The 11,599-nt window shown below is 65.5% G+C and overlaps 1 protein-coding gene across 1 annotated transcript in view; it reads left to right on the top strand.

Moving 5' to 3' along the window:
* Window positions 1-1,623: 1,623 nt before the first annotated feature.
* LOC105298632 (nascent polypeptide-associated complex subunit alpha, muscle-specific form) overlaps window positions 1,624-11,599 on the top strand; it is a gene marked incomplete at its 3' end in the record, with an annotated part of 28,737 nt that continues 18,761 nt past the window's right edge. The window contains exons 1-9 of the mRNA XM_023536465.1: window positions 1,624-1,955; window positions 2,595-2,722; window positions 3,599-3,686; window positions 4,643-4,789; window positions 8,006-8,169; window positions 8,797-8,936; window positions 9,253-9,359; window positions 9,740-9,816; window positions 10,168-11,472. Coding sequence (XP_023392233.1) covers window positions 1,768-1,955; window positions 2,595-2,722; window positions 3,599-3,686; window positions 4,643-4,789; window positions 8,006-8,169; window positions 8,797-8,936; window positions 9,253-9,359; window positions 9,740-9,816; window positions 10,168-11,472 — 2,344 coding nt within the window. The remainder of the gene's footprint in view (window positions 1,956-2,594; window positions 2,723-3,598; window positions 3,687-4,642; window positions 4,790-8,005; window positions 8,170-8,796; window positions 8,937-9,252; window positions 9,360-9,739; window positions 9,817-10,167; window positions 11,473-11,599) is intronic.

Genomic DNA, 11,599 nt, shown 5'->3' on the forward strand with positions numbered 1-11,599 from the left:
TGGCTCTTCAGGGGGAGGCTGGTGGGGGGTGGGGAGCATCACGGTCATACTGGTCTGGGCCACCAGCCTTCATGGCTAAGAGGGAGGCTGGGGGTGCAGAGCAGGTAGAGGGGCTGGAGGGTACGGCCTGCCAAGAGTGGGGTCCTTTCGAGCGTAGGGCGGGAGGTCTTGAAGGTGGCACTGCCTGCTCTCTGTGCCGAGGGTGTGTTGGGAGCCGTCGGGGCTGGCTGGGCCCCGGAACCCTGAGGCTTGGGACCCCTGCAGCTGGACCAGTGGAGGCAGGGGCAGGCGCTGGCCCGCCTGCGGCAGCGGGCAGAGGTGGAGGTCCGGGAGGCAGAGAAGGCCCTGGACGGCCTGCTCTTCCAACACCAGCTGGAGGTCAGCTGGCCGTGGCCCGAGCTCCCACGCGTGCCCATTCCCTGCCCAGGGCAGCATGCCCCGCTGCTGAAGGCGCTCGTGGGCCTTCCCTCACCCCTGCCATGTCCAGCCCTCTCTGGAGGGCAGGGAGGGGTCAGAGAAGGGTTGCCCGTGTGGGGGATGGACAGACGGAGCCCTGAGGTTGGAGACTTGCCCGGCCTGGCCCGCTGGCCGTGAGGCTGCCCCGTTCATCCTCCACGCACTCACCCATCCTTGCAGAGGCTCATGGAGAAACACTCAACACAAGCAAGGTCAGAGGTGGCTGGGGAGCTGGCGCGGCTGCAGGTGTGCGGGGATCCGGATCCCAAGACCTCCTGGAGCATGGTGACAGCCAGACCACGGTGTGGCCCGAGACGGGGCCCACGGTGGAAGAGGGCGGGGTGAGGGGGTCTGGGACGGGTGTCGGCACTGGCGCCACTGGAGCCGTGAATCTCCGGTGCTTTCACACCCGGCAGGTCCCACCTGCCCCCGGGCCGAGACGCTGCCATGTTCTCCTGGGGCCGCCAGGAAGGACGAGAGAGTCAGGAGGGCAAGCCAGCTTCTGCAGGTGAGTGTCCTCCATCCCCGCCACACGCCAGGGGCTTGACCCCGAGCCAGGGAGCAGGCAGAGCACGCTCCCTACATGGACCCAGTGGGGGAAACTGAGTCAGGCACACATGAGAAAGGCCCAGGGATGGAGGGTTGTGGCCTGAGGCCGTGTGGTAAGCGCAGAACCAAGATTTGAAACTAAGTCTGATGCCAGGACTCTGACTGACTATCGGGCATCTCTGCCACACATTTGTAGGGGCTGGGTGTCCACTGAGCCTGGAGTAACTAGGCTAAGACAGCAAGTGGACACAGCAGCCACCACCCCCACCTCCACACACCTGGTGACTATAAGCTTGGGTCACAGAAAAACGCGTTCAGTCAGACACTAGGTGACGCAGCCTAACAGCAGGACCGCGGCCGAGTAAGGAGGGGTGTGGCATGCCATTTAGCCCTGCCTGCCCTGCTCAGGGACTGAGGGGGCCTCAGCTCCTTCAGCCCCGCTCCTGGCAGACCTCCAGGGCAGCCGTCACCATCTACCCAGGGCCCAGTTACAGCCCATCTCAGCCTCTTAGGGAACAGGGACCCTCCAACATGCCCATCCCGTCCCTCAGAGCAGTCCGCCCTCACCTGCTTGGTGCTGGACCTTGACCGGGTCTCTCTGGGCCTCGGCCTCCCCTCCTGTGACTGGGGCACCTGGACCGAGCCATCCCCGAGGCTCCTCTCCCCTAGCTCTGGTCTTCTGCGTGGTCGGTGGGTTCGCACAGCAGAGCTTCACGTTAGTCGATTCCGTGACATGGCCTCGTGAAGACCCGTTGTGAAGCCATGTGTGTGTGGGGACGTCACACCCCCCACACCCTACCCCTGCGGGGCCCTGCTCTAGAACAGGCCCCCAGCCCTGTGACCAAACCACAGCTTTGTCCTCAGAGGCCACGCAGGAAGGGAGGCCAGACTGGACCTTCTCCCAGCTGCCGCTGGCCAGGCTCTACCCTTGGGAAAACCCCACCCACCAGGTACTGAGAGATGACCCTTAGGAGGCAGGGCATAGGAGTGGGGTCCCAGGGAGGCACTGGCAGCCAATAGTAGCCCCAAATTCTCCCTCAGGTGCCAGGCCTGCCTTTTGTACAGCTTGAACCCAGGGGGTCTCCCGGGTGGGTCCTGGGCTGAGGGAGGCTCTCCCTGCCTCGGGCATCACCCACCCTTCCACGGGACATCAGCCCAAGCTCATTCCTTCCACCCTGGGGGACAGGGGAGGGCAGGCATTTCCACAGGCTGCTACAGGCAGGGCTGGCCCCACCACCCAGGAAGCACACTGCAGTGTGGCCCGGCCTATCCCACATCCTCTGGAGCACAAATGAGTGCCCGGACTGGATCCGGGCTGGGCACATGGCCAAGATGATGAGGACCCCGCCCAGGCCTCGGAGCTCGTAGCCGGGAAGTGGGGCGCAACACGGGGATGAGTGAGAGGGCAGTCCAGGAGGGCTTCCTGGAGCCGGCAGCCTCCTCCCCTGGGCTGGGCACCGCTCCCATCGGGAGAGGCCGGTCCTGGCAGCGGCCTGGAAGCTAGGCCCGGTCAGTCTGCCCCGCCGCAGTGCAGCCGGGCGGGGACCCGGAGCGCAACGCCTGGAGCTACCCGCCGCTTCCCGCCGCAGATGCTGGAGCAGAGTCTGCGGGAGGAGGAGCTGCGTGCGCAACACCAGGCCGCGCTGCTGCGCCTGCGCCAGAAGGCGCTCGCGGAGAAGGTGCACGCGGAGCGGGCGTGGCTGGAGCATCAGCGAAGGTGAGCGCATGCGCGCAGCGTCGGCCCCGCCCCGGGCCCCGCCCCGGCCTTGACGTCAGTCGGGGAACAAACTCTATTATCCCAAGCAGTGGTGCATCAGGACGTTAGATGAGGCAGCAGAGGGCCGAAAAGACAGATGCGTAAATTTAAAACCGCACACGGTCCCACGTCTCGGAGACGAGCTCTGCCATCTTCCAGTCTGTCTTGCCGGCTCTTGTCCAGGGGAACGCGCACAGGGCTGTTTACACGGCATGCGTAGTAGACTGCACAAACTTTGTAAACCAGGTTCTCACGTAAAAGTTAAGAAAACTTCCGTGTTCCTACGTAACTGCTACAACATACGGGGCGCCCAGTACGGGGAGACTAAAGAGCCCCCTAACCAGCGCCCTGCGCCTGCGCCTGCCGCTCCTTCCACCTTTGTGTCCTTAGAGCCCAGCATCCCAGACACAAGTTCCGTAAAGTAGGTTCCCGGGAAGTGGAATCGCTGTGTCAGCCGGAAAGCATTAAGCTTCGTGATATTGCCACATTAGCCTCCGAAAAGGTTATTCGAGCTGTGATCCTCAGGGCAGGCTGTGGTGTTCCAGTCATACCCCGCCCCCTCCTCAGAGGACCCTCGGGCTGGGCTGGAGAGCCAGGGTGGGAGGTGCTGCCCTCTCTTTGTCTCTCAGGCCCCAAAGGGGTCGTGAGGCGGTGGACAGCGTGACAGCATGGCTATGGCCACACACCCCCCTCACACACTCCTCCTGGTGCCCTGCTGCAGGAAGGGGGCATCCCAGGCCCACCTGGCTGGCCAAGGCTGGTCGTGTCTGTGGTTTTTCATTTCCGCTTACGGAGAGGCTGACCCTCCTGCCACCTCGCCCCGCCCCCTCCCCCCAGGTGTCTGGGCAGCACGGGGAACGGTGCTGCGCTGGCGGCTTTGGAGAAGCAGCAGCAGCAGACCTTCAGCAACCTTGAGCAGGAGCAGGTAAGGCCACTCGGTCCAGGCAGTGGGCAGGTGGCATACACCGATGTAGTCATGAGAACATCCCGCACCCCAGCTAGAGAATCCCTGAGCCCTCACCGACCTCCAGGGCTGCTCAGGCCTCAAATCTCTGCTCTAGATGGGCTGCCTGGACCAGGGAGGTGGGGTGGCAGGTGGGGGGCATCCCAGGAAAGGGAGGCAACAGGAGGAGACAGAAAAATGCAAGCGACACTATCTGTCAGGCAGGCCCTGACTAGTGAACCGTGAGGGGGTCTTAGGACGGTGTCCACTTATCACACGGCAATGAGCGTGGCTGCCCCAGGCTCCCCATCCCGAGAACAAGCCCTAGCTGGACTGCCTGGCGCTGGCCAAGGGCAGGGACCATGCCCCAAACCTGGTGTCCTGTGTCGCAGGCAGACGCTGTGATGAAGCCGGGGTCAGGGCCGCTCTGCCCAGCCTTAGTTTCCTCCTGTGGTTGGTGAAGGCTGCCACCTCCAGGGTGGATGTGCAGAGACCTGAGTGTGGGCAGGGTGGCTCTGCTGAGGGGTGTGCCGTCAGACGCTTCGGGGAACCGAGGACAGTGAGGACAGTCTAACGAAGGCATGAGTTCCAGAGGTGGGGGCAGTGCCCAGAACCTGGAGACGGAGGGCTGTGTGAGGAGGGCAGAGGCTCACCAAGCCCATCCTGGCCCTGCCCTGGGGGCGCCAGGGACGAGCACCCAACCTCCCCTCCTGCCTCTTGCTGGAGCTTCCTGCAGCTAAACCCAAGGGGAGCCGCAGTGCCCGGGCCCTGCTGTCCGAGCAGGCCGAGAAGGGCAGGGATATCTGGAGGGGCAAGGGGAGGCCCCCCGCAGCACTGGCCCCCGGCTGCCTCTTGCACCCCGTTTATCAGCGCGTTTCTCTTCCGTGTGTGCCTCCTGCGGGTGGGGTCATGGCTGTTTCCTCCTCCGCCTGGTTCAGAGGGAAATCCAGTACCTGTGGAACAGCCACCTGTGCTGGCACCAGGAAAGGACACGGCTCCTGCAGCACCATCGGGACGCCCTTTCCGTGCAGAGGGCCCTGGCCCGCCGGCAGCAGGAGCTTCAGACATGGACACTGCTGCCTCAGGTGGCCACTCACACTGGGGCTGGAGGCTCAGGCCGTGACCAGGAAACACCTGTGGGAATGTGCAAGTTCCTTGTAAAAACACCCGTGACCCAGAGTGGACAGGGTCTCTGGCTGGGTACAGATGGAGGGCGGGCGGGGCAGCCACCTGCTGGGGGCTGAGGAGGTGCCCAGGAGGAGGGGGCGGGCCTGGCCTGGGAAGGAACCAGGCCCCAGTGCCACTGGAGGGGCTCTGAGGCAGAAGGAAGCGTGGGGCCTGGGGCTCCTCAGAGAGGCCAGTCCTTTGGGGGACCCCAAGCAGCAAGATCCAGCTCCCTGTTCCTTGCCACCATCACATGAAGGAGACTGTGGTTGTGAGGTGGCCATCCCCAGGCCGAGTGTCTCCTCTGTGAGTTGGGGTTGCTGACGGTCTCACTTGGCAGGTAAGGATGGAATGAGCCGGGCTCCGCGAAGCACTTGGTGTAGGTTGGCAGTTGCTGCGGGGTGACCACCAGGGGGGTGTGCCCCAGGCCAGTCTGCAGCAGGGGCACCCAGGGCTGCCTGGTTCCCGATGCAGTGGGGTGCAGCCCGTTGTCTGCACCCACCAGGCACTGTTAGCACTGGGCGCAGGGCTCCGCTGAGGGGAAGCCCACCTGTCTCAGCCCGGGGCCCACTGGTGGGAGCACGCCGTCTGCCGTGGCTGCTGCCGCGTGACGCCTGCCACCACCTCTCCGAAGAGGACGCGGGCCACAGGTGTCACAGCAGCTCACTCTGTGCCGTTTCTCGTAGAGCTCCAGCCCTGGAGTCAAGGCCGCCCAGGAGGGGGGCTCTGAGGCAAGCCAGCGATCTGAGGGGCGGGCACAGGGCTCCTCCTGCCCCCCGACACCACGTGGGCCTGGCAGCCCCGCCAGCCCCGCCAGCCAGCGCCCCTGGGAGCGCCCTGAGGGCCTGAGAGCCCTGTGGTGAGTCCTCGCTGGCGGCCCTGGCCGGTGCTCCCGTTCACAGCCTCTCCTGTGCTGGCGGCCGTCGCACTGCCAGGCCTGCCAAGGAGGGGGGACACTGGGAGGACTGAGGGGACCCTGCTCCAGCTGGCTGGCCCACGGGAGGTGGGCGGAGGCCACAGCTGCCCTGGGCTGGTGGGAGGCGCGCAGGCAGGTGCTGCTGGCCGGGAGGGCCTGGGGTGTCCCCATTTCCCTGAGCCTGTTTCTGCTTCTGTTCAATGGGGACAGGCTGCCCCCGTCCTGGGCTTGGTGGGCGCAGTGAGACAGAGTGGCCAGACCTGGCTTGAGGGCCGCGGTGCCGTGTGGGTGGCCAGCCAGCAGGGGGCGCCCCCCACTCCGAGGCTCGGCCTCTCCCCTCGGTTTGCAGCAAGCAGCCTCTCTGCTGGGACAGCAGGGGCTTTGCCCAGGCTGTGTCACCTCGGGGTGGCGGGGGTGTCCGCTGACCAGTGCCACCTGACCCAGGGCCTTGCTGTGGGATGTGGGAGGAGCTCAGCTGCTTTTCCTATCGAGAGCTTCCGGACGGCCTGGCCCAGCAACACCTCTTCCCTTCCAGCCCAGTTAAAACAGCCCTCTGTACCCAGAGGCCCCTTCTCCTCTGAGCCTAGTTCCCCAGAGCTGGCCACCCCCAGACTAGCTGCAGTACCGACCAGAAGCAGCAGGCTGAGAGTGGGGTGAGGAAGCAGGAGGCGCCCCTACCCCAGGAAGGGGCTCGCCCCCCAGAAGCAGCCCTTGCAGGAGCCCCTGCCCTCCCTTGGGGCCCCAGTGTGGCCCTTCCAGCCGCGTTCACGCCTCCCGCAGGAAAGAGGGTCATCGTCCACTCAGCAGGGGTTGGGGGGGCCATGAGCTCCACTGGCCTCCCCTTACCCCCCCATGAGCATTTTCTAAATAAACCTCACCCGGACTGGTCTATAATTCATGGTGCTGTGCGCTGCCAGGCCCAAGTCTCTGAAAGGCTCCGGGCTGACTGCCCTCCTGGGACCCACCAGTTTGCTTATAGGGCTGGGCGGGCGGGCGTTAGCCAGGCCTGGATCCGGGTCAGGGGTCAGCTGTGCGGGGCGGGGGCCATGCTGGGCCAGGTCTCTGCTTGCCCATCACACGCGGTGACCCCTAGTCACTACCGCAAGGGTAGAAAACAGGGAAGCCACGTAGCAGGAGAGACTCAGACAGACTGAACATTTTGCTGGAGGTCACGGCACAGATGAGCAGGTGGCAGGTGGCAGGTGGCAGGTGTCCTCGTTCTTTAGTTCGTTCAAGTGCAGCCCAGCGGGGCTCCCAGCGGGGTGCTCGGTGAGCTCATCCTGTGGCCCCACCCCCTCACTCAGCCTCCAGGTGCTGTGGCTATTGGCCTGAGACCCCGGGTGCGGGAGGGTTTGAGGGGCCCTCAGAGGGCTGCGGCGTGGGGCTCCCGGCATAGTCTCCTTGCTCTGTCCTCAGCGCCGGTACTCCAGGGTCTGGGGGCCTGGATCGGGGCCACGCGTACCCACTGGGTCCTGCTCCAGCTGGGTCAGGGCTCCAGGCCCCTGTCTCCTCCTTCCAGACCTCCGAGTACAGCCCTGTGACCCCACCCCATCCACACCCCAGATGTGAGTGTGGGTCCTGGGGAGACTCAGGGCCACCTTAGGGGGCAGCCAGGTAGGCCCAGCTGCAGCAGGTGCCTGGGAGACAGGACACCCGGAGAGCGGCAGAATGTTCTAGAGCAGGCCGGCCTGCGGGCGTTGTCCTTAGAGCCAGCAGAGTCAGGGCATTCGGCTGCTTGCCCCCCAGCTGCCTCCTTGACCCTGTGATGGAGCCGCTTCTTGTTGGCCATCGGTACCTGTGGCATGGCAGCGGGTCTGGGCGTGTGGCATGCAGGCTGCCGACCCACTGTGCCTCCCGGAGCTCAGTGGGCCCAGCTGGCACTCACGGTGCCACCCCACGGACCGGCGGGCGGCCTCCATGCAGAAGCCTTGACGCAGCACGTGCTCTATCCCAGTCTGTGCTGGCAGAGATGGCCATCTGCCTCCCACCACAGCCATGCATGTGCCCTGCACCTGTCACACCCCAGCGGTGGCCCTGCTTGGGAAGCTGCTGGGTGGGCAGGGGCCAAGACCTGTCTTCCTTCATCCACACGCTGACCGCGTGGCCACCGACCACAGCTGTCCCCTGGCTGTGCCGCACGGTTCTCTGCTTGCGGTCAGGGCTGGACACAGGGAGGGTGAGGCCCAGGAGGGCCACCACCCTGCTCTGCACTGCCTTGCAGCCTTCTCACCGGGCAGCAGGATGGGACATCCCCCAGGGCACCTTCCCCTGCAGACGGTCACCTGCAGCCTCCGAGGCCAGCATGGGAAGAGGACACGCCCTCGGCTGATGGCTGGCCCGACGCCCAGGGCCAGCTGCTGGAGAGCAGCAGCAATATGGACCAAGGTAACCAGGCTGGGCAGCGACAGTGGGTCCTGGAGGGCTGACCGTGGGACAGATTAGCGTCGATGGGACAAGGGTAGCGTGGAGGGTCCAGGGCTGGCGCTGGCTCTGTCTGACCGGATGCTGCGCAGTGGCTCCCATCATGGTCACTGGAAAGCCCAGGGTCCTTCGTGACCCACGATGCCTCAGTGTTCACCAATGGCCATGGACAAACCTGGGCCTTAGCCAAATGGCTCTGGACCCTCAGGCTGGTGGCCTTAGGACCGTCACAGCCCCCGAGTCTTGGTGTCCCAACACCTGCGAGGTCCAGGGTGGGACAAAGGTGAGGAAAAGGAAGCTGTGTGGATAAGGGCTGCGCAGCAGCCTCCCTTGTCCCCACCTTGTCCCCACCTCGCTCATCTTTCAACTTGTCTGTGGCGACCTTGACAGGGTCAAGGCCTGCCCCTGCCCCACCCCACCCGGCGGGAGCAGATAATATTTCTCTGTCCTCACCTAAGCCAGATAACAAACACACACTCTGGGGTTTTGAATTTTAAGATTCTTTTCATGTGGCTTCAGTTTTCCTGGACGCCACGTCTGCCGTGTCCTACAATCTGTGCCTGTCGCGCTGACGTTCCCTTTGCCTCCCAGGAGACCCCCAGGCCAAACCCAGCCCCTCATCAGCAGAGGGAGAGACCCTGGCCCTGACGGAAAGCCAGGCCTGCAGTTTCCAGGCCCGGAGCTGGCACTCGGGGGATGGAGTGGATCCCTGCGGCCCCCAGGAAGCCAGTGTGAGTTGGGGCCTGGCCTTGCTCCGTCAGCCCTGACTCGTGGCTTTGGGTGGGTGACCTCGTGCCTCGGACGAGGTACTAACAAGACGGCCCCTTCGGCGTTTCTCAGGCGGGTCTGTGTGCCGGTGGGTCTTCGGAGCCCGCTGTGGGGAGCGGTGTCTGGTGCGTGGGGGTCTTCAGGGCCCTTGTAGGGAAGTGGTCTCTGTTCCTTACCATGGTCACAGAGCGCAGGGGCCTTCTCCACAGCGAAGGGACGTGGGCATGGATAACGGGGGTGTCCATCCTGACTGGCATTTCCCCACCGTGTCCCCAGCAGGTGTCTAGCAGCACAAGCCGAGCGGGGGCAGCTCCGGGGCTAGGTTCTGCCAACAGCCTCGTCAGGAAGCCCCCAGAAATGGAAAGCTGGAGGTCAGGGGAGCAGAGGTGCGGCCCCTGGGGGAGCTGCCTGGGCCTGTGGGGCCCTCGGGCAGAAGTCGGGGCCTGGGGTATGGAGATGGTGGCTCCGTGCTCTCACTGGGGACCGCCTGGCCCTGTGCATCTGAAACAAGGATGTCACCCGATGATTCAGCCCAAGAGCCAGAGGGGGAAGCAAGAGGGGCCCTTCCAGGGAGCACATGCCCCTCAGGTGACAACCCTCAGCCACCTGAAGCAGTGGGGACTGAGGCAGACCCCCGAAGGACAGGGCTCCTCGCCCCCACCCACAGAGCCCTGCGCCTTGGTGGTTAGCTCTCAGGGGGGAGTCGGAGGCCTCCTTCGGAGGTCCCTCCTTGGGACACCCCGACTTCTCCATCGTGTGCTTGCAGGACGGGGACCCATTGGCAAGACGACACCTGCGCCCTCTTCCCCTGGCAGGAAGCCACCCGGCAGACCGCCCGTCCAGGTGACGCCTCCCATCCCCGGGCCCCTAGTCCACTGAGTCCCCACTTAAGTGTCATCCTAAATTAGAGCCAGGCTTCTCCCGCAGCTGGATGGGGGCCACTCACTCCCCGCCCCCACATCCTGGGGTCCTGAGCCGTCCACCCAGATATGACCGGGTTCCGTGCGGAGGTGGTGGGGGCGGAGCTACCCGTGCGGGGTCAGCGGGCCCACCGTGGCCATTTCGTCTGCCTCTGCCTGGGTTTCCCGATTCCGATCCACTAGCTCAGGGGCCGAGGAGTGCGGGCTGCAGGCTCCTCCGCACTCGGGGACACTGCCAGGGTGGCGTCATCCCCGCCTTCCCCTCTCCCTGCAGCTCCCGCAGCAGCTGAGGAGGTCGTGCCCCACACCCCGCACCAGGGCAGCCCCCTGCCCCAGCGCTCGGCCCCTGCGGCCCTGGGCTCCCCATCCGTGTCTGCGCCCAGGACCTGCTCAGGGTCCTCAGCGGGGTCCCGCGCCCCCTCCTCCATGAGCAGTCTGTCCTCTCCCTCCCTCCCGGAGTTCCAGAAGGTGTCCGCCATCCTGGTGCAGCTGTCTGAGAGCTCCGTCTCCCTGTCGGACTGGGAAGCGGGGGACAGCCCCGACGCAGAGCTGCCCGGACCCCGGGAGTCCTCCCCTCGAGGCGCCTGCGAGAGGCCGGGGGGCAATAGGGCCAGTCCCCTGTCCGGCCTGTCCGCTGTGTCGGGAGGCCTAGAGTCAGCGGTGCCGGGCCTCATGCGGACAGGCTGGCAGCCGCCTCTCGGGGATGTCCCCACCTCCAGGTCTGTGTCGGAAGTGTCCAGCGGGATCTGGGACGAGGAGGGCCTGCCAGAGCCCAGTGCCCGCGCCCAGCCGACCTTGGGGCGCCCCTCGCCTGCAGGAGGCTCCTCTGACCTCCACAGTGGCAGGGCACCCTGCCCAGCACGTCCTGCCTTGGGCCCTGGGGAGGGGCAGGAAGCTTCTGGAACCAGTGAGAGCCTGACCAGTGGATCAGACGTAGGGAAGGCCACACGGATGTCCCCTGAGGCTGCCTGTGTGGCATCCACATCCGAAATCTCTTCCTCCAGTGACTCGAACCTGTCCCTGTCCTTTCCCTTGGCATCATCCACATCCGAAGAGGCCGAGTTCGGGGAAGGAGGAGGGACCGGGCCTCCAGTGGCCTCAGCTGGCCGCCCAAGGGCGTCCTCAGGTGCCGACTTGGGCCCACCAACTAACAGGAAGGCCCCCCAGGCCTCGCCTGTGAACCTGCAGGCTCCTCCCGGGGACCCCAGTGGACTGGCCACACTGACAGCTGAGAGCCAGGGGCCTGGGTGTGGAGGGGGCAGAGCCGCCCCTGTCTGGGAGGAAGCCCACCCCACTCTGGCTGGCGGTGTCCAGCCTGAGATCCTGTCCCCAGTGGATGAGGTGCTGTCCTGTGGCAGTGCCGACCTCCCGTCCTGCACCCACAGGGCCACTCCTCCCCTTCCCCCCGCTCCCACGCCCCCAGCAGAGAGTGGGGCCACCCCCAGCCCTTCCTCAGAGGACTTCCCCTCCCCGCCGGAAGACGCCATGTCTCCTGGGGGCTCTCTGGGCCCCCCCGAGGAGGACACCTCCATCAACACTGGCCAGCTGCCCTCCTTGCTCCACCTGGGGGACGAACTAGGTGAATCGAGTTCTGTTGCGGGAGACCAGGCTGTGGGGGGCCCATGGTCTGAACCCGTCAGCTGGCTAGGGTCCCCCTTGTGTGTGGGGGCAGGCAGTGCCCTGGGGGGCCTCCCAAGGCTGCAGTC

This window comes from Pteropus vampyrus, unplaced genomic scaffold (genome assembly GCF_000151845.1).
Source record: "Pteropus vampyrus isolate Shadow unplaced genomic scaffold, Pvam_2.0 Scaffold157, whole genome shotgun sequence".
Lineage (NCBI taxonomy): Eukaryota > Metazoa > Chordata > Mammalia > Chiroptera > Pteropodidae > Pteropus > Pteropus vampyrus.